General features: G+C 44.9%; 1 protein-coding gene across 1 annotated transcript in view; it reads right to left on the reverse strand.

Annotated features, from left to right (window-relative positions):
- Nucleotides 1-25,324, reverse strand: part of FER1L6 (fer-1 like family member 6) — a 173,224-nt gene that overhangs the window by 130,626 nt on the left and 17,274 nt on the right. The window contains exon 2 of the mRNA XM_002692627.6: nt 98-180. Coding sequence (XP_002692673.5) covers nt 98-180 — 83 coding nt within the window. The remainder of the gene's footprint in view (nt 1-97; nt 181-25,324) is intronic.

Genomic DNA, 25,324 nt, shown 5'->3' on the forward strand with positions numbered 1-25,324 from the left:
AGAGTGAACTCCCTTCTCAGCCAAGTAGGGGTCAGTCAACTCTGGAGACCCACAGGCCCCAGGGTAGTAGTCCCTCCCCAAATCCCAAAAGCCTCACCTTGGGCACCTTTGTTGGCTAGGATTAACCCCTTCTCTGCTTTATTCTTCTTCTTCTTCAGCTTTAGCCCAAACATCCCTTTTCTGGGGGGAAAAAAAAAGAAGAAGAAAAACTAAAAAATACAATAATAGCAACTTTGGCTCATTCAGACACGTTAAGAGAAAATAAACACACACACACACACACACACACACACACACTGAGTTTTTCTGGGCTGACCATCCTCCTCATCCACACTGGAAGGGCATCAAAAGACAAGTGTCAAGGGAATTCCCAGTGGTTCAGTGGTTAAGACTCAGCACTGTCACTACTGGGGCCCAGGTCCAATCCTTGGTTGGGGAACTAAGATCCAACAAGCTGGGCAGCACAACCAAAAAAATAAAACCCACAAGTGTCAGGATGACCCAACACATTCTCCAGATAGGTCTGCTTTTGCAGAAACCATGAAATACCACCTGAACAGAAATCATGAGATCCACCCAGAACCATAGTTAAAAGATAGCACTAGCTGTTTTTACCTCCATTTCTCTTTTCTCACCTATGCCAGGCACTCAAAACAAATGATATCATTTAATCAACACAGCAACCCTCTCCTACCCATCTTACAGATGAACAACCAAGGCTCAGAGAGAGTAGATAATGTTTCCAAGGTCACACAGCCCCTAAGTATCAGAGCTACCCCTGGAGCCGGGTCTGCTTGATTTCACAGCCCAGACTCTAACCACTGAGAAGCCTGAGCCTGCTGATTCCCCTGAGCAGAATAAATCACCCTCTCCACAGCCAAGCTCTCAGACCATCTCCAAGGGCGAGCAGCCCTGGAATTTATTGAGGTCACAGCACAAGTACACAGCTCAGCTGACATATGGTATATGCCCAAAATGTCAGCCACTATCATCATTATTATTAGCCAAGAGCAGGAATCCATTTGGGGGCCTCCTTCTCAACTCAGGGCTTCCCTGGTGGCTCAGCCAGTAAAGAATCTTCCTGCAATGAGGGAGACTTGGGTTCAATCACTGGGTCAGGAAGATCCCCTGGAGAAGTGAATGGCTACCCACTCAAGTATCCTTGCCTAAGAATTCCATGGAGAGAGGAGTCTGACAGGCTGCTACAGTCCATGGGGTCACAAAGAGTCAGACATGACTAAGTGACTAACACTCACACTTTTCTCAGCCCAGGAAAGGGCCCAGTCTGCTGTCTACGGCTGATATCAGGAGCATCGCTGGCCTCCTGAGAGAACCCCTCTCTGGAGCTGCATGGAAGGGTGGCAAGTCAGAAAAAGTCCTGGCCTTGCGTCGGGCAGCCTGATGGGGTGGCCCATAGAAGAGGGAAGATGAGGAACAGGGACAGAAGGGAGGAGAGAGCAGCAAAGCTCAGACCCTTTCAGGGAGCATCCTGCAGTCCTGGAGCAACACAAGGACAGTGAAGGAACCAAGGAAGCTTTCCCTTTTGCTGACATATTTAGGACTCACGATGGGGTGAACTGCAGTAGCCAACTTTAGGGCCTCCACAGCCAGACTCCCTGGGTTCTAAACCCATCTCTGCCTCCTTGAACAGGTCACTTAACCTCTCTATACTCCTGAGTCCTCATGTGTAAATGAGATAACAAACGTAAAGCATTTAGCCCAGTACCTGGAACATACTAGTTGCTCAATAAATATTAGTTATTCTCATGATTTGAAATGATAAAGTTAAGACCAATGAGAAGAAGCAACTAGGAGACAGATGTCCCCTCCACTCACTTATTTGCTTATTTATTCTTTTACATCCTGCTTTGATCCAGATGAGGAATTAAGGAGCCTTCCTTGTTGGTGCTTGTCTGAACAGTGAATGAACTGCACTGGGTGGGAGTGAGTTCCCTGTTCCTGGATGTGTGCAAGCAAATACCTGAGAGCCACTAGTAAAGGGTGCTGTAGAGAGGGCAAACATTGAAATTTAATGAGGGGGGACTGGCCTAAGGGACCTGGGGGTGGGGGCGGTAAGCCTTCGAGACCCTGAAATACAGTAAAATGGAAATAATAGGCTCCAGAACCACCCAGACATGGGTGGATTGGACAAGTCACGGCAATTCTTGGAGCCAGTTTCCCCCAGGGTACAATGGAGATAAATAACAAGGTACATTCTTCACAGGATTGTTCTAAGAATAAAAAGGAGCAAGTAAGCAAAATACCTAGGACAGTGTCCAGGATATAGAGAGTATTAAAACATACCCTTTTGGGAGGTAGTATTTTTCCCACTTTGATTTGCCATCAGCTGTGACAAGAATACCCGTTTACGTCTCCCAGGAATCTTAGCTACACCAGGGAAATCCCTCTTTCCTGAAAGTCTTGAAGAAAATGTCCAATAATAGTTTTTCCTTTCCTGTTTTCAAAGGAGAGTTACCCAGCAGAGGTACCACGGCCAGTGCCTTCCAAACCCTGAATTGCCACTGTGGTCCCCAAGGGCTCACTGCCTGTGATCATTTCACGGAGGCAGAAGCAATGTTCCTGGGAACCTGGCCAGCGAGCTCTCAGATGACTTGAGAAGACTGAGCTATTTCCATTCAGTAACAGGAAGTTGCTACCAATAAATAAGAGTACCTACCAGAGGGAGACTGAATACACCTTTAGGGAGCAGAAGTGTTCATCACAGATGGCCTTAGCATTCTGAACTCTCCCATGGGGCAGCTGGGAACTGAGGCATCGGGGCACGCCTTAGGCTGCTGTCGCGGGCACGGGAGGAGGGAGAGGTGTCTAAGGTGCCTCTTAGAAGAGGCAATCCATGTGGCAGACTTCACTGTTGTCTTGTATTAAAGAAATTGCCACAGTCTCCCCAACCTTGAGCAACCGCCAACCTGACAGAGCAGTCAGCAGCCATCAACATCGAGACAAGACTCTCCACCAGAAAAAAAAGATTACCACTCACTGAATGCTCAGCATCTTTTTTCAGCAATAAACTATTATTTTTAGCAATAAAGTATTTTTAAATTAAGGTACATACATTCTCTAAGACATAATGCTTTTGCACACTACAGTATAGTATAAACACCCCCCAACCCCACTTTGGTTTTTGGCTGCACCACGCAGCTTGCTGGATTTTATTTGCTTGACCAGGGATTGAATGCAGACCCTTGGCAATGAGAGTCATGAGCCCTAACCACCGGACCACCAGAGAATTCCTTGAATACCTTTTAGATGCATCAGAAAACTGAAAAATCCATGCAATCCATTTAATTATAATATCCAATTTAGGGCTTTCCTGATGGCTCAGTGGTAAAGAATCTGCCTGAGACAGGCACCCCTACCCCTTAAAACCAAGAGCTCTTAACTCTGCTGTCTATTAGACACACCTAGGAGGTTTGAAATATGCCAACATCCGGAACCACCCTCAGAGATTTTTAATTGATTTGGGGAAAGAATCAGTTTTGAGAAGATCACAGCTCAGACCCCGTGCAGAGGAAGCCAGAACCCTTCTAGTAATGCCCAAGGAATTGACAATCCACTCTGCTCTCTGGAAGGGGGCTGATGTTTGTTTCACAAACATACAAGGTTGTTTGCCTGGAACCCTGAGTCAGTCCTCAGGGATACTCCCAGCATGATGCCCAGTGTGAAAAGGCTTCTTGATGAAAGTTGATTTCTCCTCCTCAGCCACATGACATCCACAGTAGAGAGAGGACACAGCTCACCAACCCAGAAAGATCAAGTCACTGGCAAATCAGGCAGCAGAGGGTAAATTGGAGACACAGAACCCAGCTCAGGACCCAGCTTGACCCCACCTGTTAGCTCCAGAATCTGGGCCTGGATGCTTAACTCAGATGAGCTCGTTTCATTCACATATAGCACAATATTTCTTATCTAACCACAGGGTGATGTTTAAAAAGGACACAATGCTTAGACAATGCAAAATGTGCCATGAAATGAAGTGAAAGGTGCTCAGTCATGTCCAACTCTGCGACCCCATGGACTATAGAGTCCATGGAATTCTCCAGGCCAGAATATTGGAGTGGGTAGCCTTTCCCTTTTCCAAGGGATCATCCCAATCCAGGGATTGAACCCAGGTCTCCAGCATTGCAGGCAGATTCTTAGCCACATTGCAGGCAGCTTAGCCACAAGGGAAGCCCGAGAATAAGGAAGTGCATAGCCTATCCCTTCTCCAGTGGATCTTCCCGATCCAGGAATCGAACCAGGGTCTCCTGCATTGCAGGCGGATTCTTTACCAACTGAGCTATCAGGGAAGCCCTAAACGTGCTATAGATTATTATTATTTTCTTGATGACAAGAAAACATGCTACAATATTCCCCTGAGTTTAAAATTTTTTAAATGTACTTTGACACTCACCATGTTCCATGAAATACCAGGTTATACACATTAGTTCTTTGGATCCTCGAAATATACTATGCATGAGACAGATGCTATTATTACCTATTTTTACAAACAAGAGGTTGTCAGGGGCCTCGGGGGTGGGATTCAGGGAGGGAGACTCAAGAGGAAGGGGAAATATGTATACATACAGTTGATGCATGTTGTAGAGCGGAAACTAACACAACATTGTAAAGCAAGTATACTTCAAGTTAAGAGATATATTTATAACACAAATAAAATTACATTTTAAAAAAAGAGGATGCCAGTGGTTTCCAGTCAATATATTGGGATCAGCCAGTAACTCAGGAAGAATTGCCTGGTAAGTCTTCAAGGCAGCTGCCATCACCCACCCACCTCCAGTGTGCCAAGGTTTCCATCATGGGAACCCCACCACATACACTTCTAAAAAAGGATGAGGGCCTCTGGCTTAGGGTCTATTGAATCTCCCACCAGGGCCACCCAAAGATAAGTCAAGAGACACACAGAAATGTCTGTACCCACCTGGTCTCCTCAGGGTGAAAGCTACCATGGCTCCGATATCTGAGTCCAAACAACGAGAGCATTAAACAGTGTGTGTGTTTTACACGCTTCTGCTCATCTGTTCAAGGTGATGTCGCTCCACGTAGACCCCAGGGCTCACGCAGGCAGGGAGGCAGCCAGCCCAGCACACAGAAAGAGGAGCTGGGCTACTGGAGTTTGGGTCTCATCTATGTCACTTTCTGACTATGTCTCTGGGGCCGGCCATGGGACTTTGAGCTCTAGGCTCCTCTTCTGCAGGAAGTGGTGATAAAGTTCACTTTGCTTTTCTCATGGGGGTGCTGTGTGTGTGACCTCCTTGAACCCTCAGGCTGCACTGTTAAAAGTTCTACAAATAACTACTTTACGGTCATGTCCACAGCTCAGGGGAGCTGGGATTAGGAAATGGCTCACAACCATGGTCTCTATGTGGTTTTGCATTCGTGTCACCAGATTCCTCTTCTAGAATCGTCTTTTCTACCTTCAGTGCAGAATAGAAGAAGCTCAGGCCAAGAGGCCAAACACTAAGTTAATTGCATCAATGGGTGTGACCAGTCCAGGCCCCTCCCGCTCTCCTTCCCATCTAAGAGGACTCAGGTCACCTCTGCACCTCACCCTCCAAACACAATCATAACATCCAGTGTAGAAAAAAAAATTTTTGATTTGTGAGTTTCTATATATGATAACTCTTGAAAATATTTTAAAATATATATTTGAAAAATATATTACATTTAATATATTAATGTTTAATAAAATTCCTTTACCAAAAGAATGGATTTGCAGGTAATCAGGTCTATCTTAAAAAACAAAACAAAACCAAGCTTCATCACCATTTTGAGGTTATCATAGAGCCTTGAGTAAGTTTCTAGCTGACTGTTGGAAATACCTTCTTGGGTAAATGCTCTCTGTATACTCATCTTACTTCTAAGACATGCATAGATTTATTAAAGGCAAGCCAGCAAACACAGAAATAGCTATAATGTGGGTTTTGACAGAAGACTGTGAAAATATAAATTCACATGACGTCCTGCCTTGTCAAGACTCTGAAATGTTTCTTCCCCTCTCCCTATGATCTGCCCATTACTATTCTCCTGATCATATCCTATTTGTTCAGAGCAATGATGATCTACTTTGGTTGTACATCGGGTTCTTGTTGAAGAGCCTTCTAAAACTCTTTCACACACTGTGGCCAGATCCCATCCCAGACAGCCTGATTTCATTGGTCAGAGTGGGGCCAAGGCACAGTAGTTTTTTAAGTTCCCCAGGTGATTCTGAAGTGCAGCAGGGTTTCAAACTCTTATGGCTAAATTATCAGTGCTGATGAGCTGTGTTCTCAGAGACAAGGTTTGTATGTTTTAAGGAAGTTCAAAGATAATTTTTTAACCAGCAGGAACAATACCATTTAGGAAATTTAGAGTACTTAGTGAATTTATTTGGGTAGGCTGGGTGAATTTTATTGTCCAATCTCAACTCCTCTTCCACTCAACCTTCATCCCAACAATTAGCCCATAGAATTGGTTGTCCTCTCTAATTCTGCATGGGATTAGCTCAGTCTTGATGAAACCAAGTCCTTCAGTTTGAGAGAAGGGTCAGTCCTCTATTGGGTCTGAGGTGTCCCAGGCAATGAACTGAGTAGATGCAGTGTGTTCTTGCCTGCTAAGTTGCTACAGTTCAGTTCAGTTCAGATCAGATCAGTCGCTCAGTCGTGTCCGACTCTTTGCGACCCCATGAATCGCAGCACGCCAGGCCTCCCTGTCTATCACCAACTCCCGGAGTTCACTCAGACTCACATCCATCGAGTCAGTGATGCTATCCAGCCATCTCATCCTCTGTCGTCCCCTTCTCCTCCTGCTCCCAATCCCTCCCAGCATCAGAGTCTTTTCCAATGAGTCAACTCTTCACATGAGGTGGCCAAATACTGGAGTTTCAGCTTTAGCATCATTCCTTCCAAAGAAATCCCAGGGCTGATCTCCTTTGGAATGGACTGGTTGGATCTCCTTGCAGTCCAAGGGACTCTCAAGAGTCTTCTCTAACACCACAGTTCAAAAGCATCAAGTCGCTTCAGTTGTGTCCAACTCTTTGCAACCCCATGGACTATAGCCCAGCAGGCTCCTTTGTCCATGGGATTCTCCAGGCAAGAATTCTGGAATGGGTTGCCATGCCCTCTTTCAGGGGATCTTCCTGAGCCATGGATCGAACTCCATGTCTCATGTCTCCTGCATTGGAAGGCAGGTTCTTTACCACTAGCGCCACCTGGGAAGCCTGAGTAGATGGAGAACTGATTCCCAGTCTGGTGGGAAACATTCCATTTTTGCCTACTGTAATATAGAATCTCCCACCTTGTTGAGGTAAACGGATGTTTCTCTGGTAGGTCCTCATTTTTATATTCCAGCCCCATCAGCCATCACAGTGAGATTCAGATATCACCAGCTCAGCAGTTTGTCACTGAAAACCTTGCTATTTCACTTGCCAGAGTCTAGGAAATGCACCTCCAAGGATGCTAATGAATCCTCCCTCCTGTGGTTTCTCTGAGCCAAGGGTGACTCTGGAATAATCTGGCGTCACATTGGGTAGAACCATCCTGGGTTAAGCCAGTCTCTGACAGTCCTTCAGAAACCCTTGCCAAAAACTCAAGGGCATAGTGGTAGGAGGTGTTGTTGTAGGTCTGTTCCAGGAAAATGGAGACTTTTTCCTCGCATGCCTCTCACCCACCCTGCAGCACACCAAGAGCACCCACTACTGAGGCCATCTTCCAAGGGTAGGAGGAACCTTTTTAACCCATGGCCACTAGCCTCCATCCTCTCCTGTTCCTCCTCCTCTCTAGCTAAGATCAGTGTATGACCGGGTTGGCTGGAGAGCAAGGAAAATAGAGAAACAAATTTGGCAGGTCATGTCATTGACTCAGTATACTTAGGGCTGCTGGACTCCCCTGGCCCCAAGCTTTCTCTTTCCTGGGTCCCTAAGAAAATGTTCATTTTTATTTCATCCTCTTTATATGCTGGCTAATCAGAGCCCTGATCTCTGTTCTAAAGATAAAAGGATCAATCTCTACGTCCCAAATAGACTTATTTAGAACAAGCATCTCTCTCTCCCTATGTTCCAACATAAATCAGTCTTCAAGTTTCCACCCTTTTGAGAATTCCATCTTTTCTTTACTCCCCAAAATTTCTTTTTCACATCTATTCCCTGAGTATCTTTTGGCACAATGATAACATTATGACATCCGCTGGTTGGCATGTTTCTCTCAGGTCATGTTAAAGGTTACTATTCCCATGTGGTCTTCCCCTCTTTGAGTCAGCTTTCCTGCAGAACATTTGTATTCTGCTTTCTGCTCCTGCTACAGGTCACTGTAGTGATTACAAGTCACTGAGGCAGAGATTCTTATCCCTGCGTGCAGCTGGGTGGGTGAGTCCCCCAGAGTCACAGTGAAGTATATGAAAATTGATCTGGACTCCAATCCATTCAGCTTCCTCCAATCTACCTTTGCCAGCAATAAAGGTGATATGTTGATCCCAATTTTTTACATGGGTCTATTTCTCAATGGTTTTGAACAGAACAGGGAAAGAGAAAGATACAGTTATAACCTTAAGAAAACCAACAGACTGACATATAAAGATTTTGTTATAGATGAGTATCATTCAACTCAATAAAGGGTAAAGAGAGAATCTCTAAAATTCCTTTTGAGTCTCATTTTATTGGTGTAATGGACATCAAAGACAGAAGGATGGGTGCTATATTAAATTAAATAATTAAATTAAATCCTCCCTTTGTAGGATTCTCCGAGCCTTTAATATGCTGACCTTCATCATGACTTTCCAAAGAGAGTGATAGAGTATTCAGATTTTTCTAAATGAATTGGACCACATCTTTATCACAAAACAGCTAATAATAAACAGCACCATTTGGGACACCCAGAGAAAGGAACTCTGGCAATTTGTAGTGTTCTTTTCTTTTTTGAAATTTTTATGAGATGAGCAATTACCACATAAGAGCCTTTGAGGAGGAAGAGAACGCAGAGCATCCCTCTCTCACATTCCCTCCTTGCAGCCACCCTGCTCCAACTCTCATACAGACCTCACTCTAACTTGGCCTTTCTGGATCCATTCTTTCTCCTTCCTGCAAACTAGTCTCCATTTGCAAAGCAGAAGAGCATAGAACTTCCTTAATATGATAAAGAATATCTACCTAAATCCTAGAGTTAATATCACATCAATGATAAATACTAAAAGACTTTCTCTAAGATTTTTAAAAAAGGATGCAAAGATGTTTGCTATCAAGACACAGAGAACAGACTTGTGAACACAGCAGTGGAGGAAGAGGGTGGGAAGATTGAGACAGTAGTGCTTAAACATACACTACCATATACAAAATAGCCAGCTAGTAGGAAGTTTCTGTACAACACAGGGAGCTCATGACAACCTAGACAGGTGGGGTGGGGCAGGGTGGGAGGGAGGGAGGTTCAACAGGGAGGGGACATATGTATGCTGCTGCTACTGCTGCTAAGACACTTCAGTCGTGTCCAACTCTGTGCGACCCCATAGACGGCAGCCCACCAGGCTCCCCCGTCCCTGGGATTCTCCAGGCAAGAACACTGGAGTGGGTTGCTATTTCCTTCTCCAATGCACGCAAGTGAAAAGTGAGAGTGAAGTCGCTCAGTCGTGTCCGACTCTTAGCGACCCCATGGACTGCAGCCCACCAGGCCCCTCCATCCATGGGATTTTCCAGGCAAGAGGACTGGAGTGGGGTGCCATTGCCTTCTCCGGGACATATGTATACTTATGGCTGATTCACATTGTTGTAAGGCAGAAACCAACACACCTTTTAAGGCAATTATCCTCCAATTAAAAAAAAGATGTTTGCTATCAGCCCTTCTATCCAACACTGTACTTGAAGCCCTCTCTTAACAGTTCAATAAAGTTTGATTAGTTGAATTAATAAGTGAAGGATTTCCTTGAAGTCCAGTGGTTAGGACTCCTTGCTTTCAAGGCTGAGGGCCTGGTCAGGGAACTAAGATCCCACAAACCACGTAGCCAGTCAAAAAATAAATAAATAAAGTTTGATTTGTTGAATTAGTAAGTGAGTTCAGTAGGTCATCTAGAAACAAGGTCAATTTTTTAAAAATCTATTATACATTTCTATATCAACAACAAGGAGATTCTCTCGTAGCTCAGTTGGTAAAGAATCTGCCTGCAGTGCAGGAGACCTGGGTTCGATTCCTACATGCGAAAGATCCCCTGGAGAAGGAAACAGCAACCCACTCCAGTATTCTTGCCTAGAAAATCCCATGGACAGAGGAGTCTGGAGGGTTACAGTTCTTGGGGTCGCAAGAGTTGGACACGACTTAGCAAGTAAACCACCACCACCACACCAATAATAAACTATTAAGTAAAATTATAAATAAAAGATATCATAAGAGCATCAAAAAATGTAAAAACCTGGGAATAAACCTAAGAAATATGAGCAAGATTTCTATACCAGAAATTTCAAAATAAGATCAGTGAAGGGATACTCCATGCTCTTAGATGTAAAAATGCAATATTGGAAAGATGTAAAACCTCCCTAACTTAATAGAGATTACTATTTACTCTATCCACTTGTGAAATTTTTCAAGTCTTATATTTATAATTTGTGTGTGTATTTTATGTGTATATGTCAAGCGTCAGGAAGATCATCTGGTGAAGAAAATGAAAACCCACTCCAGTACTCTCGCCTGGAAAATCCCATGGACAGAGGATCCTGGTGGGCTCCAGTTCATAGGACTGCATAACTGGACACAACTTAGCAGCTAAAGAACAATAATATGCTTCAACAAAATGCTTCATTTTTTAGAAACATAGATTTTGGGATCCAAAGTCTTGGATTTGATTATCAGCTCAGCCACCTGCTAATTATGGAAACTTGAACAAATCTTTAAGCTTTTTGCACCTCAGTTTCTTTTTCTTTTTAGATCCTGTTGTTGGTTTTTTTTTTTTTTTTTGATGTGGACCATTTTTAAAGTCTTTATTGAATTTATTACAACATTGCTTCTATGTTTAGTTTGTTTGTTTGTCTTGGCTTTTGGGCCCTGAGGCAGGTGGGGTCTCAGCTCCCCAGCCAGGGATCAGACACACACCCCTTGCACTGGAAGGTGAGGTGTAACCCCTGGACTGCCAGGGAAGTCTCTGCACCTGTTTCTTCATCTATAAATTAGAGGATAAGTTATGCCTCTCTTAGATAGCTGTCATGAAGATCAAATGTTATAAAACATACAACATTCTATTTGTAAACACTGAAGTGCTATATTGTATGGCTATGGCTGTTTAGTGGCTAAGTTGTGTCCGACTCTTTGCAATCCTATGGACTGTAGCCCACCAGGCTCCTTTGTCCCTGAGATTTCCCAGACAAGAATGCTGGAGTGGGTTGCCATCTCCTTCTCCAGGGGATCTTCCCGACCCAGGGATAGAACCCACATCTCCTGCATTGGCAGGCAAATTCATTACCACTGAACCACTAGGGAAGCCCACCATATCCTAAACATGTTAATTAAAAGAAAAAACTGGATCGACATTCTACGGATGTCCCTTAGGGCTCTCCACATTATATGCTCAGCTCACTAATCCGGTATTTGACTTCCCATACTCTGTTCTCCAGTCCAGTGGACAGCTCCTCCTAAACTCATCACACGCTTCTGTCCATGAACCTGATCTCACTCCAGGGCCTCCACTGAAGGTAACATCTCCCGTCTCTACTGTCAACACCCACATCTTTCTTCTAGGAAAGTTCGGCTACCTCCTTTTATGTGAACACTTCTTAGTTTCGTAAGGAGGAATCAAGTCACTCTTTCCTCTGGATTCCACTGGCCCTTTGTCCTTATTTCTATAATATGAAATCATTTGTTATAGGGATCATAAGAGTTCCTTGAAAATATCATTCTCTTTTGTTAGATGCTGAACTTTTGAAGGCAGTAACCATTACTATTGTTATGTCTGTACCTCCATAATGCCTGGCATAGGCTCAGTGACTGTAGGACACACAGACAGATAGATGGGCAGATAGAGCACACACAGAGAAAGAGCCGCAAGAATTCATTGGAAGCTGTCTGTCTCTATTTAAAAATGTAAAGTATCAGGGGCTTCCGTGGTGGTCCAGTGGTTAAGAATCCACCTTGCAATGCAAGGGACACTAGCTCTTCCCTGATCCGGGAAGATCCCACACGCCACAGGGCAGCTAGGCCCATGCATCATAAGTACTGAGTCCACACCCTAGAGCCCATGCTCCACAAGAGAAGTCACCATGATGAGAAGCCCTTGTACCGCAATGAAGAATAGCCCCTGCTCGTCACAACTAGAGACAGCCTGCGTGCAGCAACAAAGACCCTTCCCAGGCGAAAAATTAAAACATGTATTTTAAAAAATCTATCATATCAGACAGAAAAGAGTTAAGACCATAATCAGAGCAGAGCATAATCAGAGAAGAGAACAATCTCAAAAGTCAGTGGCTAAGCCTTACCCTAATACTCACCTTGGAGCTGGGGAGTTCTCTGTTAAATGGTGCATTTGTTCTCTGTTAAATGGTGCATCACCCCTGGCTGTCACCCAGCCTCGGTCTTCATCCATTTCTTAAAATCATTCCCTTTTTCAATGCATCTCTTTTTTTCTCTGTCTTTATCATGCCTGAACATCTTTTGTCGGTTGGTTCTTTCTCTACTACTTGGGGATGATTGAAGGTGATTGAACAAAAGGTCATGGATTTTGTTTGTGGCCCAGGCCCTGTGGTAGGCGCTGCTGTACAAAGATAAATCCAACAGGGTTCTTAGCCTTAGAGGCACTGAAGCGTGGCTGGAACTGCAGATGCCTGGGGCGTTCATGATGAGGATGACTGAATCTAGATTGTTGACCAATGCCCAACATCAAGACTAGAAAGTCATGAGGAAGGCCAGTGCTGGCCCAGGACGTGGCTGAAGCTGGAAGCCCGTCCCAGTTCAGTGGCCGTGATCTGAAATGGGTAAGCATCCACATACACCCCAGAGTGTTACTGTCTCAGGAAGTCCTGGGACATCTTTTATCACAGAAGGATTCCTTTTCAGTAGAAATACAGTTGAGAGTGATGGGAGCAAAATCTATGACTGTAAGTAAAATTATCTCTTTGCTTAATATTTAAAAACAGCCTTCCTTGGTGGCAGTGGATAAGAATCCTCCTGCCAACACAGGAGACATGGGTTCGATCCCAGGTCCGGGAGGATTCCACATGCCGTGGAGCCACTGAGCCTGAGCATCACAGCTACTGAGCCTGTGCTCTAAAGCCCTTGAGCTGCAACTGCTGAGCCTCTGTGCCACAAGTACTGAAGCCCACATGCCTAAAACCTGTGCTCTGCAACAAGAGAAGCCACTGCAGTGAGAACCCTGTGCACTGCAACTAGAGGGTAGGCCCTGATCTCTGCAACTAGAGACAGTCTGCATGCAGCAATGAAGAACTGTTTTAGCCATAAATAAGTAAATAAAGCAGTGTGTACATGTCAAAAACATTTTTTTAAAGGTACAAAATATTTAAAAGCAAACCTGTGCTTTATGCTCCCAGGGAAACAAGAGTAGGAAGGCTTGTCTTTACCAAAGACAAATTGACCACTCTTTAAACCTATTAAAGCGATGACTTTGAACCATAAAAGACAGTGTGACTTATTTGTAACCTATAAAGAAAGCTGAGCACAGAAGAATTGATGCTTTTGAACTGTGGTATTGGAGAAGACTCTTGAAAGTCCCTTGGGCTGCAAGGAGGTCCAACCAGTCCATCCTAAAGGAGATCAGTCCTGGGTGTTCATTGGAAGGACTGATGATGAAGCTGAAACTCCAATATTTTGGCCACGTGATACAAAGAGTTGACTCATTTGAAAAGACCCTGATGTTGGAAAATAATGAAGGCAGGAGGAGAAAGGGACAACAGAGGATGAGATGGTTAGATGGCATCACTGACTCAATGGACATGAGTTTGGGTAAACTCTGGAGTTGGTGATGGACAGGGAGGTCTGGCGTGCTGCGGTTCATGGGGTCGCAAAGAGTCAGACACGATTGAGCAACTGAGCTGAACTGAACTGAAGCTGGTAAAGCCAGTCATTCCCTTACGAATTGTTTATATGTATGTCCATCCTCCCCATTAGGCAAGGTTGGGGCACACGTGTGTGCTTTGCATATGCTAGGTCCTCAAGAGGTATTTGTTTGATAAAATAGTTAATAAATAAGGCTTTCAGCTGACAAGCCAACCCTAGCCTCCAAGACTACAGTGATGAGGAGTTTACTACTTCACAAATTGATGACTACAAATACTTCCAAAACATACAAAGGGGAGATGGAAATTTACATGCATTCTTCCAAGACAGAATAGTTCAGAGTGATTTATAACAGGACTATCCAGTTTCAGTCAGGAAGAGATGAAATAATAAAGTCATTTTCACTTCTATCTTTGGGCAGAATGACTACAGTAAAGATGCTGAGTGAAAGGAGGGATTGGAAAAAGAATTCTAGATATTTGGTGGGAGGGGTTATCAATGATCTCAAGCCAGGGTGTCTACCCAGGGGGTCGAGGCAGGAGGAAGTAAGGAAAGATCAAGATGGCCCAGTCTGCCCTCTTCCCTCCACCCCTTCGATCTGAGGGGCTTCATCATCACCTGTTTTCTGGGTTAAGGAGTTCAAGGAATGCATAAATAAACTTTTGAAGTTTGAAAACCGCTCTTCAAGACCAGCCTACTTATTTGACAGATAGGGAAACTAAGACCCAGGAAAAAGAGCTAAGACCTAGGAACCAGACCAAGGTCATATTTGCTTATGGAAATTGCTGGGGCTTCTGGGTCCCCATTTATTCACATATTTCATATTTACCCCCCAGGAATGCTAAGACTTCAGCAGGTGTGGACTTCTATAGCTCTTCCTCTCCAAACACAGGTGGGGCAGAGAGCTGATAACAGACCACACCTGCAATAAGTAGGTGACTAAGGAGAACCTACCGCACACGGGGAGTTCTACTCAGTGCTCCGTGGTGACCTGAACAGGAAGGAAACCCAATAAAGAGGGGATGTATGTGTACGGAGAGCTGATTCACTCTGCTGCACAGCAGAAACCAACACAACATGGTAGAGCAACTATACTCCAATAAAAATTAACTTAAAATAAATAAATGGAAAAAGTGGCCTTTATTCTTCCACAGAGCTCTCCTTCAGAACTCCTGTGCATTACAGAAAATATTCCAGGGGGTCAACTACGATAACCTAACCACTTGCTTCTGTCTACTTTAAAAAGTCAAATTCTACTTCAAAGAATTTCACAACTGATAAAAGAAAAAGCAAATCAAGGCTGAAAATGAAAGGCTACAGTACTTCAGATATGACCTCCATAGGACCCCATCTCCTTCACACACTTGAATTCTTTAATGGCTTCTGCAACCATGAGGAGGGAAAATCTACTTCACTCAAGCTGATGCGTTCCCAAAGTAGGGACTTTAATTTGAGCAGTCGAGTGAAGCTCTCTTGTCAGTTAAAACTTGAAATATAGTGAGGCAAGTCAATGCAATGACTCACAAACAGCTTCCAGTCAGCCAGACCCCGAACAGATCACAGAGGAAAAAAAAATCCCCACCAGAAATTCATTGCTTCTCTTTTCACTGATATCCTGCATAAAAGGAAATGAATCTGAAGGGTCATCTATCAACTCATGCAACCAGACATAACACTGAAGGCATTTTGGAGAGGTTTTGTAGAACAGCTTGTCTCGAGGGAGTCGTGTGTGTGAGATTTACAGGGTCTCAGGAACAACAGAATGCCATCAACTGTCTCTCCGGCACTCGGCCAAGATGTTCTTGAAGGCTCTGCTGGGTTTCCTTTGAAATTACTTTTGCAAAAGCTGAAGTTTGAGCTTTTTGGCTGGGAAGAAAAAAAACCCTCCCCAGGATTAACTGTCCTTGGGGTTTCAGCCTCAGTTCAGGGTCCCAAACTGGCAGGGGCATCCCAGTCCTGTCCCTCCCAGGCTCCACCTCGAAACACTAATAGTAGAGGTCTAAACACTAATAGAAGAGGTATAAAGTTATATTGAGTCCTTGAGACTCTTAGTAAAGATTTTTCCATATAAACAATGATGAAAACCTCATTTACTTCCAATCCTCTCTAGGAGCAATATCAGAAGTGGAGAAGATTATGTTGAACTCATATGCACTTGCTCAGTTGCTAAGTGTCTGTTTTTGACCCCATGGACTGTAACCCACCAGGCTCTTCTGTCCGTGGGATTTCCCAGGCAAGAATACTGGAGTGGGTTACCATTTCCTTCTCCAAGGGATCTTCCCAATGCAGGGATCATTGCACTGGCAGGTGAGTTCTTTACCACTGAGCTACCAGGGAAGCCTCTACTTACTCCTGTTTAACTCCTGCTTAAAATCCTAGTTTACACAGTAATGAATATCACACACATAAAACAAAGATGCAGTGGAGCCCAGACCTGAGGAGGTACATGGGGACTCTGGGTCCTACCTGGACCACACTCTTCCCTCCCCCAAGCACTTTGTCACATGTGGGACCCTGACAGAAGCTCTGTGAGAGGACACAGCATGGCAGTCTTTCCATGGCATCCTGGGAAGAACACAGGCTCATATCTAACCTTGGCCTCTTCTTTATAATCCGTGCAACTGAAGCAAATGACATAACTCCTCTATGCCTCCATTTCCTCATCTGTAAAACAGGTATTAACAAATATCTACTTCACAAAGTAACAAGGATTGAGTTTATATATGAAAAGCCCTTAGATCAGCTCCTGGCAAATAAAAGAAAATAGCTACTATGATTCTTATTTCAAGTCAAGAAAATTGAGGCTCAGAGAGGTTAGGCAACTTGCTCAGTCACCCAGCTACAAACTGGCCAAGCTGGGGACAGAGTTGAGTCTCCCATGGCCAGCTGAATGCTTTTCCTTCTAGACCATGCTGGGATTAAACAGTTTCCATTGTACAGTGTTTAATTTACTCAATAGAGTCATCCATTTCATTATTGACTGTCATTATTCGAAGTGCTCCGGGGAAATCTTAATAGCTGCTGTTCATTAAGCTTGTGAAAGACTGAAGGCAGGAGAAGGGGACAACTGAGGATGAGATGTTGGATAACATCACCAACTCGATGGTCATGAGTTTCAGCAAGTTCCAGAAGCTGGTGATGAACTGGGAAGCCTAGCATGCTGCAGTCCACGGGGTCACAAAGAGTCAGACATGACTGAGCAACTGAACTGAGCTGATTAAGCATGTAGGATAAGTCAGGCATTGGCTTAAGGTCCTGCATACAGTTTTTTCATTTAGTTGTCCCAGTAACCATCTGACAGCCGTGTTCAATCCCTTTTACAAATGTGAAAACAAAAGTGTAAGAGGTTAAGTAACCTGCCTAAGATCCCACAGCTCTAAGCTGCAACCAAGCTCCATCAAACCTCCGCTCTATACCTCCTCCCAAATACCAATTAGAGCCACAGGTTTAACAAGAGTGCAATCCTCCCCAGAGGCTAAACCCCACAGCTCAGAGAGATGTGGAAACTTGCCTACAGCAACACAGTATCCATTGCTGAAGCCCAGCCCCTTTGCACTTTGAGACCTCACCCATCATGACTCAGGTCTCTAAGCACAAACAGAGGAGCCACACCCAGTCTTTTTCTATGACTGAGTCCTGCTGAATCATAAGAAAAAGAGCAACCGGTCTCACCTTGGCCACGGAGAGCTTCTGACCGTGCCTGGAAGTACTCGTGCTCACTATCTTCTTGGATTCAAAGCAGGGCCAGAGGCACAGTGTCCAGAACTGGTCTTGGGAGGAGAAAGGCTCCCCTCTAGCATGGAGTGGGTCACTAGACTGCCTCTGGAGGGGCGGGTGTCTCCCCGGAAATGCCCTTTCTGCTGTGTCCACCTGGTAGCTCCCTATCTGAAACCCAGTGCCTGCTGCTTGGCTTGGCCGCCAGAGCCCAGGACGCTGATCCGCAAACACAGCAGCTCAGAGCAGATCCTGAGGGGAGTGGCCACTGGCGTGCTTTATTCCAAGTCAGGTAGCCACAGGTGGATTGAGGCTCAAAGAAACCCCAGCTCCAGACAGTGCCAAAGCCCTGGATACTTTCTAGCCACCATCTAGCCATCCAAGTTAGTCATTTTCACCATCCTCTACTGCTTTGTAATATGTTTTTTCACTTTCAGTTCAGTTCAGTTGCTCAGTCTTGTCCAACTCTTTGTGACCCCATGGACTGCAGCACGCCAGGCCTCCCTGTCCATCACCAACTCCTGGAGCTTGCTCAAACTCATGTCCATTGAGTCAGTGATGACATCCAAACCGTCTCATCCTCTGTCGCCCCCTTCTCCCACATACTACCACACATACTCCCACAAGTAAAGTGTTTTCACTTTAATTGAGGCCAGTTCTAGATACTTTAACAAGTATTATCCTATTTAAGTCCCACAACAGCCCTCAGAGGTAGGTACTGTTATTGTACCCAATTTATGAATGGTGAAACTGAGTCACAGAGGGGCTGGTAAGTGCTGGGGTTTGAACCAAGGCCACCTGTCCTGATTATTCATCAGAAGGACTGACGCTGAAGCTGAAGCTCCAGTACTTTGGCCACCTGAAGCGAAGAGACGACTCATTGGAAAAGACCCTGATGCTGGGTAAGATTGAGGACAGGAAGAGAAGGGGGTGACACAGGATGAGATGGTTGGATGGCATCACTGACACTGACTCAATGGACTTGAGTTTGAGCAAACTCCAGGAGATGGGGAAGGACAGGGAGGCCTGGCAGGCTACAGCCCATGGGGTCACAAAGATTCAGACACGACTTAGTGACTGAACACCACCACCACCTACCCTCAGAGCCTGTGCGCTCAGGCTCTCCAGCCTGCTGTCTCCTCTCTGGCATTTCACTGGAACTTGTAGTATGATGTTATTTCAAGAAGTCAAGTGTAGAAAGGAGAAAATCAATAAAACGAAGGCATTTTGGTGGGTCAAATGTCTCAGAAGTCATGGCCTGTAGTGGAGTGAATGGTGGCGCCCCAAAAGATATTCTGAAAAATTCTGCACATTCTGAAAACTGTGAATGTGCCCTCATTTGCAAAAAAAAGAGAGGAATCTTTGAAGATGTAATTAAGTTCTAGATTACCCCCATGTTGTGTTGTGCTAAGTCTCTTGAGTTGTGTCTGACTCTTTGGGACCATATGGACCATAGCCCACCAAGCTCCTCTGTCCATGGGATTCTCCAGGCAAGAATATTGGAGTTGGTTACCATGCCCTTCTCCAGGGGATCTTCCCGACCCAGGGATTGAACCCACGTCTCTTGCATCTCCTGCACTGGCAGGCGGGTTCTTTACCACTAGTGGCACCTGAGAGTGGGGACTAAATCCAATGACAGGTGTCCTCACAAGAAACAGAAAAGGAGGAAGACACACAGAGAAGGCCATGTGAAGACGGAGAGATTGGAGCGATGTGGCCACAAGCCAAGGAACACCTAGAGATACCAGAAGCTGGAAGAGGAAGGATTCTCCCAGAGCCTTCAGAGGGAGCATGGTCCTCTCAGCACCTTGAATTCAGCCTTCTGGCTTCCAGACCTGGGAGAGGATACTTTTCTGTTGTTCTAAGCCTCCCAGTCTGTGGTCATTTGTATGGCAACCTCAAGGAACTGACCCACTACCCTTTGTTACTTTCTCTGGCACTTTCAGAAAAAATATTTATTTATTTGGGTTGTACTGGGTCTTAGTTGTAGTATGTGGGATCTAGTTTCCTGATCAGAGATGGAACCCAGGCCCCCTGTGTTGGGAGCTCAGAGTCTTACCCACTGGGAAGTCCCCTCTTGCACTTCCTGATGGCGCCACAGGAAAGGAGAAAAAAGTTGGGTTCTTTCTACTGATCCCTCATGGGGAAGGCTAGGAGGTTGATGCCTGTGGACTAGGCAGTGATGTAAGAGTCTCCAAGAGGCAGAACAGGAAGACAAGGGATAGGGGGAAGGTTTTGCAAGTGAGGACTGAGCAGGTTACATAGTAACTCACAAGGCAACCTCATTCAAGAGCCCCAGCTGAGCCTTCACTGTCCCCAAAGAAATGGTCTGTGGCTCAGGGGTTCACAGATGGGGAACATGTTTCCTGATGCACGCCTTCTTCCCTTTTTGGTCATTGTGAATTTGACCCCAGTCAGAAGCAAATATGTCAGAGATCCCTGAGCCCCAACCTCAGGTGTTATGGATGGGGAAAGTGATGACTAAAAAGGTGATGTGGTCTGAGGTCACACAGCCAATCATGGAACCATCAGAGCTGGAACCTCGCCTCCAGATCCCTGATCCTTTCAAGGGAGCGAAACCTCCTCCCTTTGTCTGATCTGTTCTTCACAAAAGAAGATCTGTAGCAGCTCTTATCTGAACTCAATAGTCCCGGGGCCCTCAACGGTTCTCTAGCTAAAACTCACATTTCTCCTCCTAGAATTTAAGTTTATTCCTCTTTATCTGCAGAATGAGTCTTGCTGTGCAGCTGTTATGTCTGACTCAGATATAAGTACACATCATAACAACAGAAGTCAGCTAGCTGCACGGTAGACAGCCATAAAGGTTTGTTGGTTGTTCATCACAGGGAAAACCCAGAGCTGTATTTCTCTGCTTTATCTCCGTTGCTTTCTCTCTCTGCTCTGACCACCTTCCTTCGGCAACTTGACTGGCACATGCCCCTCCCTCGGGGTCTCTGCACGTGGCCTTCTCTGTGCCTGGAATCCACCCTGGAGTCACCCTGTTGACTCCATCCTGCCCCTCAGAAGGATGCCACTTAACATCCCAGATACTGCCCCCATCCTCCTCCTCAGCAGGTCCTCATGTTTCTCATGCTTTTTCTTTTCAATACTTATCATAGTTTGTCATTTTATTTTTACATAATTTTTTTTTCACCAGCATCCCTTAAACCAAAAGTTCCACTAAGGTAGAAACTCTCTCTAGTTGCTTCCTGCACCCAGCACATCTAATTCATTCATGAGTTCATTCAACAAACATTTGAATGCTGAAAATGCTGAGCTGGTGCAAAGCAGTGTAGAAAGAAGGAACAGATAAAACTGTGAGTTCTCAGGAAACAGAACCAAACAGATGAGCTATAGTCAGCTCCTTAAGAAATTACCCAGTCACACTTCACCCCCCCTATCCACTTCCCTCATTCCTGTGCTTGCCCCTTAAACATTTTAGCCCCAACAGATTTTTCTTCAAAAGGAGGGAAGGATGAGTTGGTAAAACTCAAAGGGCTCAATAATGTAAATGATAGACAACTCTAGGAAATGAACTTCAGAGGAGTGATGCTGTAAAGTTATCTAAAAAGAAGATTGGGAATTGTCTTAATTCAGTTGGCTTCAGAATTATTTTAGAAATTCTCAAAAGAAAGGCTATATTGCAAAACAAGAAGGTTACAAAACTCTCTTTCAGCCTTCCCCGCTCTGGGAAGAATAATGCCCTTTGCACGAAGTTGCTACGTCAATTCCAAATCCAAGTGCAGACCATATCAACAAAAATCCTCCTCCACCCTCCCCCATGCTTTGCCTCCTGCCATGTGGCCTTCTGCCAGAGGGAATAAATTTCAGTGTCTACAATCATTATCCCACATACCGTCTCAGTCATGGAGTGTTTCCTTGCAGAACTCTCAAAAGTTGCTATCATGATTCAACAAACATTTACTTATTACCTATTAGACGCCCAGCACTGCAGTGGGCCTATGGGAAACACAGAGCAATCCGGGAAAGACAATGCATTGTGGTCAAGGAGCACAATGGCTTTTTAACAGCTACTACATTTGAAAGGCTTCGGTCACTCCATCGTAACATTATTTTCTATTTCCAGAGTGCTTCATAGATTACAAAGAACTTTACCATACAAAGCTAGTGGAGGTGATGGAATTCCAGTTGAGCTATTCCAAATCCTGAAAGATGATGCCGTGAAAGTGCTGCACTCAATATGCCAGCAAATTTGGAAAACTCAGCAGTGGCCACAGGACTGGAAAAGGTCAGTTTTAATTCAGTGCTAAGGAATGCTCAAACTACCGCACAATTTCACTCATCTCACATGCTAGTAAAGTAATGCTCAAAATTCTCCACGCCAGGCTTCAGCAATATGTGAACTGTGAACTTCCTGACGTTCAAGTTGGTTTTAGAAAAGGCAGAGGAACCAGAGATCAAATTGCCAACATCTGCTGGATCATGGAAAAAGCAAGAGAGTTCCAGAAAAACATCTATTTCTGCTTTATTGACTATGCCAAAGCCTTTGACTGTGTGGATCACAATAAACTGTGGGAAAATTCTGAAAGACATGGGAATACCAGACCACCTGACCTGCCTCTTGAGAAATCTGTATGCAGGTCAGGAAGCAACAGTTAGAACTGGACATGGAACAACAGACTGGTTCCAAATAGGAAAAGGAGTTCCTCAAGGCTGTATATTGTCACCCTGTTTATTTAACTTATATGCAGAGTACATCATGAGAAACGCTGGACTGGAAGAAGCACAAGCTGGAATTAAGATTGCCCGGAGAAATGTCAATAACCTCAGATATGCAGATGACACCACCCTTATGGCAGAAAGTGAAGAGGAACTAAAAAGCCTCTTGATGAAAGTGAAAGTGGAGAGTGAAAAAGTTGGCTTAAAGCTCATCATTCAGAAAACGAAGATCATGGCATCCGGTCCCATCACTTCATGGGAAAAGATGGGGAAACAGTGGGAACAGTGTCAGACTTTATTTTTCTGGGCTCCAAAATCACTGCAGATGGTGCCTGCAGCCATGAAATTAAAAGACGCTTACTCCTTGGAAGGAAAGTTATGATCAACCTAGATAGCATATTCAAAAGCAGAGACATTACTTTGCCAACAAAGGTTCATCTAGTCAAGGCTATGGTTTTTCCTGTGGTCATGTATGGATGTGAGGGTTGGACTGTGAAGAAGGCTGAGCGCCAAAGAATTGATGCTTTTGAACTGTGGTGTTGGAGAAGATTCTTGAGAGTCCCTTGGACTGCAAGGAGATCCAACCAGTCCATTCTGAAGGAGATCAGCCCTGGGATTTCTTTGAAAGCAATGATGCTAAAGCTGAAACTCCAGTACTTTGGCCACCTCATGCGAAGAGTTGACTCATTGGAAAAGACTCTGATGCTGGGAGGGATTGGGAGCAGGAGGAAAAGGGGACGACAGAGGATGAGATGGCTGGATGACATCACTGACTCGATGGACGTGAGTCTGAGTGAATTCTGGGAGTTGGTGATGGACAGGGAGGCCTGGTGTGCTGCGATTCATGGGGTCACAAAGAGTCGGACACGACTGAGTGACTGATCTGATCTGATCTGATGTGTCACAGCAGTTGTGTGACATAGAACGGTTTCCCTCTTCATTGATAGATTAACCATTTAGTTTCTGAGCCTGGAATGACTTACTCAAGTTTGCACAGTTAAAAATGGCCAAAACTGGAAACCATGGTAGTCATGAAAAAGTGCCACTCAGGTCTCTGGCTGCACGAAGCATAGTTCACTGACAGCCCTAGTTCCTGTACCTCTGATTCACTGCTGTGTCACACTGAGATCATGCTACCCAGCAAATGACTAAGCACTGCAAGTGAGCTAGTCCTATAAAACATGGTACTCTTCTAATGGATGACTTGAGTCACAAGAGTCCCTGTTGGCCTGGAGGAAAATTTTTTGGGAAGATTCTTCCTATCCAATTCCCCTTCCTTCCTGCTCTTCATCACAGGAGTCAGGTTTGCATCATAGTCTGAAAACTCTCGCCTTCTGGTACTCCTTCCTCTTTATCCCTCCCTCGCATCAGTGCTAAGTTGCTTCCAGTCGTGTCCAACTCTTTGCAACCCAGGGACTGTAGCCTGACAGGCTCCTCTGTCCATGGGATTCTCCAGGCAAGAATACTGGAGTGGGTTGCCATGCCCTCCTCCAGGGGATCTTCTTGATCAGGGATGAAACCTGTGTCTCTTACGACTCCTGCATTGGCAGGCATGTTCTTTGCCACTAGCGCCACCTGGGAAGCTCTATCTTTGCCATAAGTTTCCCAAATAAATGGGTTTTTTGGACACACCAAGTGACATGCAAGATCTTAGTTCCCTGACCAGGGCTTGAACACCAGCCCCCTGCAGTGGAAACTCAGAGTCCTAACCACTGGACCACCAGAGAATTCCCTTTCCAAATAAATCTTGATCACACAAATGCCATCTTGGAATCGACTCTTTGGAGGACCCACTCTCGGTTCAGTTCAGTTCAGTCGCTCAGTCATGTCTGACTCTTTGTGACTCCATGAACCACAGCATGCCAGGCCTCCCTGTCCATCACCAACTCCCGGAGTCTACCCAAACCCAAGCTCATTGAGTTGGCGATGCCATCCAACCATCTCATCCTCTGTCATCCCCTTCTCCTCCTGCCCTCAATCTTTCCCAGCATCAGGGTCTTTTCCAATGAGTCAGCTCTTCACATCAGGTGGCCAAAGTATTGGAGTTTCAGCTTCATCATCAGTCCTTCCAATGAACACCCAGGACTGCTCTCCTTTAGGATGGACTGGTTGGATCTCCTTGAAGTCCAAGGGACTCTCAAGAGTCTTCTCCAACACCAGAGTTCAAAAGCATCAATTCTTCAGTGCTCAGATTTCTTTACAGTCCAACTCTCACATCCATACATGACCACTGGAAAAACCATAGCCTTGACTAGACAGACCTTTGTTGGCAAAGTAATGTCTCTGCTTTTGAATATGCTGTCTAGGTTGGTCATAACTTTCCTTCCAAGGAGTAAGCATTTTTTCATTTCATGGCTGCAGTCAGCATTATTAAAAAGCCTCAAAATGATGGTTTGATATTCGCTTCTTTTGCTGTCCCCAAATGGATGACAAAAAGTGGGAGGAAAAAGCAAGGTACCCAGGAAAACCTCAAGCAATGCAATCTTCCCTGGAAGAGTAGGAAATTCATTATCCTTTATATTAAAGCTTTGCTCCTATTTTTAGCAAATGGTGTGATTTTGATCTCTTAAAATAGGTGTCTTCTTTAAGAGATGGGTGAACTGAGTAAAATAAGAAACATAAGCAGTGGATTCTTTTTTTATAACTTTCTTTTTTAAATTAGAATATAATTGCTTTACAATGTTGCGTTAGTTTCTGCGTACAAAGAAGTGAATCATCTATATGTGTACATATATCTCCTCCCTGTTGAGCCTCCTTCCCACCCCACCCTCCGGCATCCCACCCCTCTAGGTCATCACGGAGCACAGCGGTGAGCTCCCTGTGCTGGCGGCAGCTTCCCACTAGCTTTTTACACACAGCAGTGTAAATACGTCAGTGCCACTCTCCGATTCGTCCCACCCTCCCCTTCCCCACACATGGTTCTGCACATGCGTGTCTCTGTTTCTGCCCTGGAAAGC

The sequence above is a fragment of the Bos taurus genome, chromosome 14, assembly GCF_002263795.3.
Source record: "Bos taurus isolate L1 Dominette 01449 registration number 42190680 breed Hereford chromosome 14, ARS-UCD2.0, whole genome shotgun sequence".
In the NCBI taxonomy this organism is placed as follows: Eukaryota; Metazoa; Chordata; class Mammalia; order Artiodactyla; family Bovidae; genus Bos; species Bos taurus.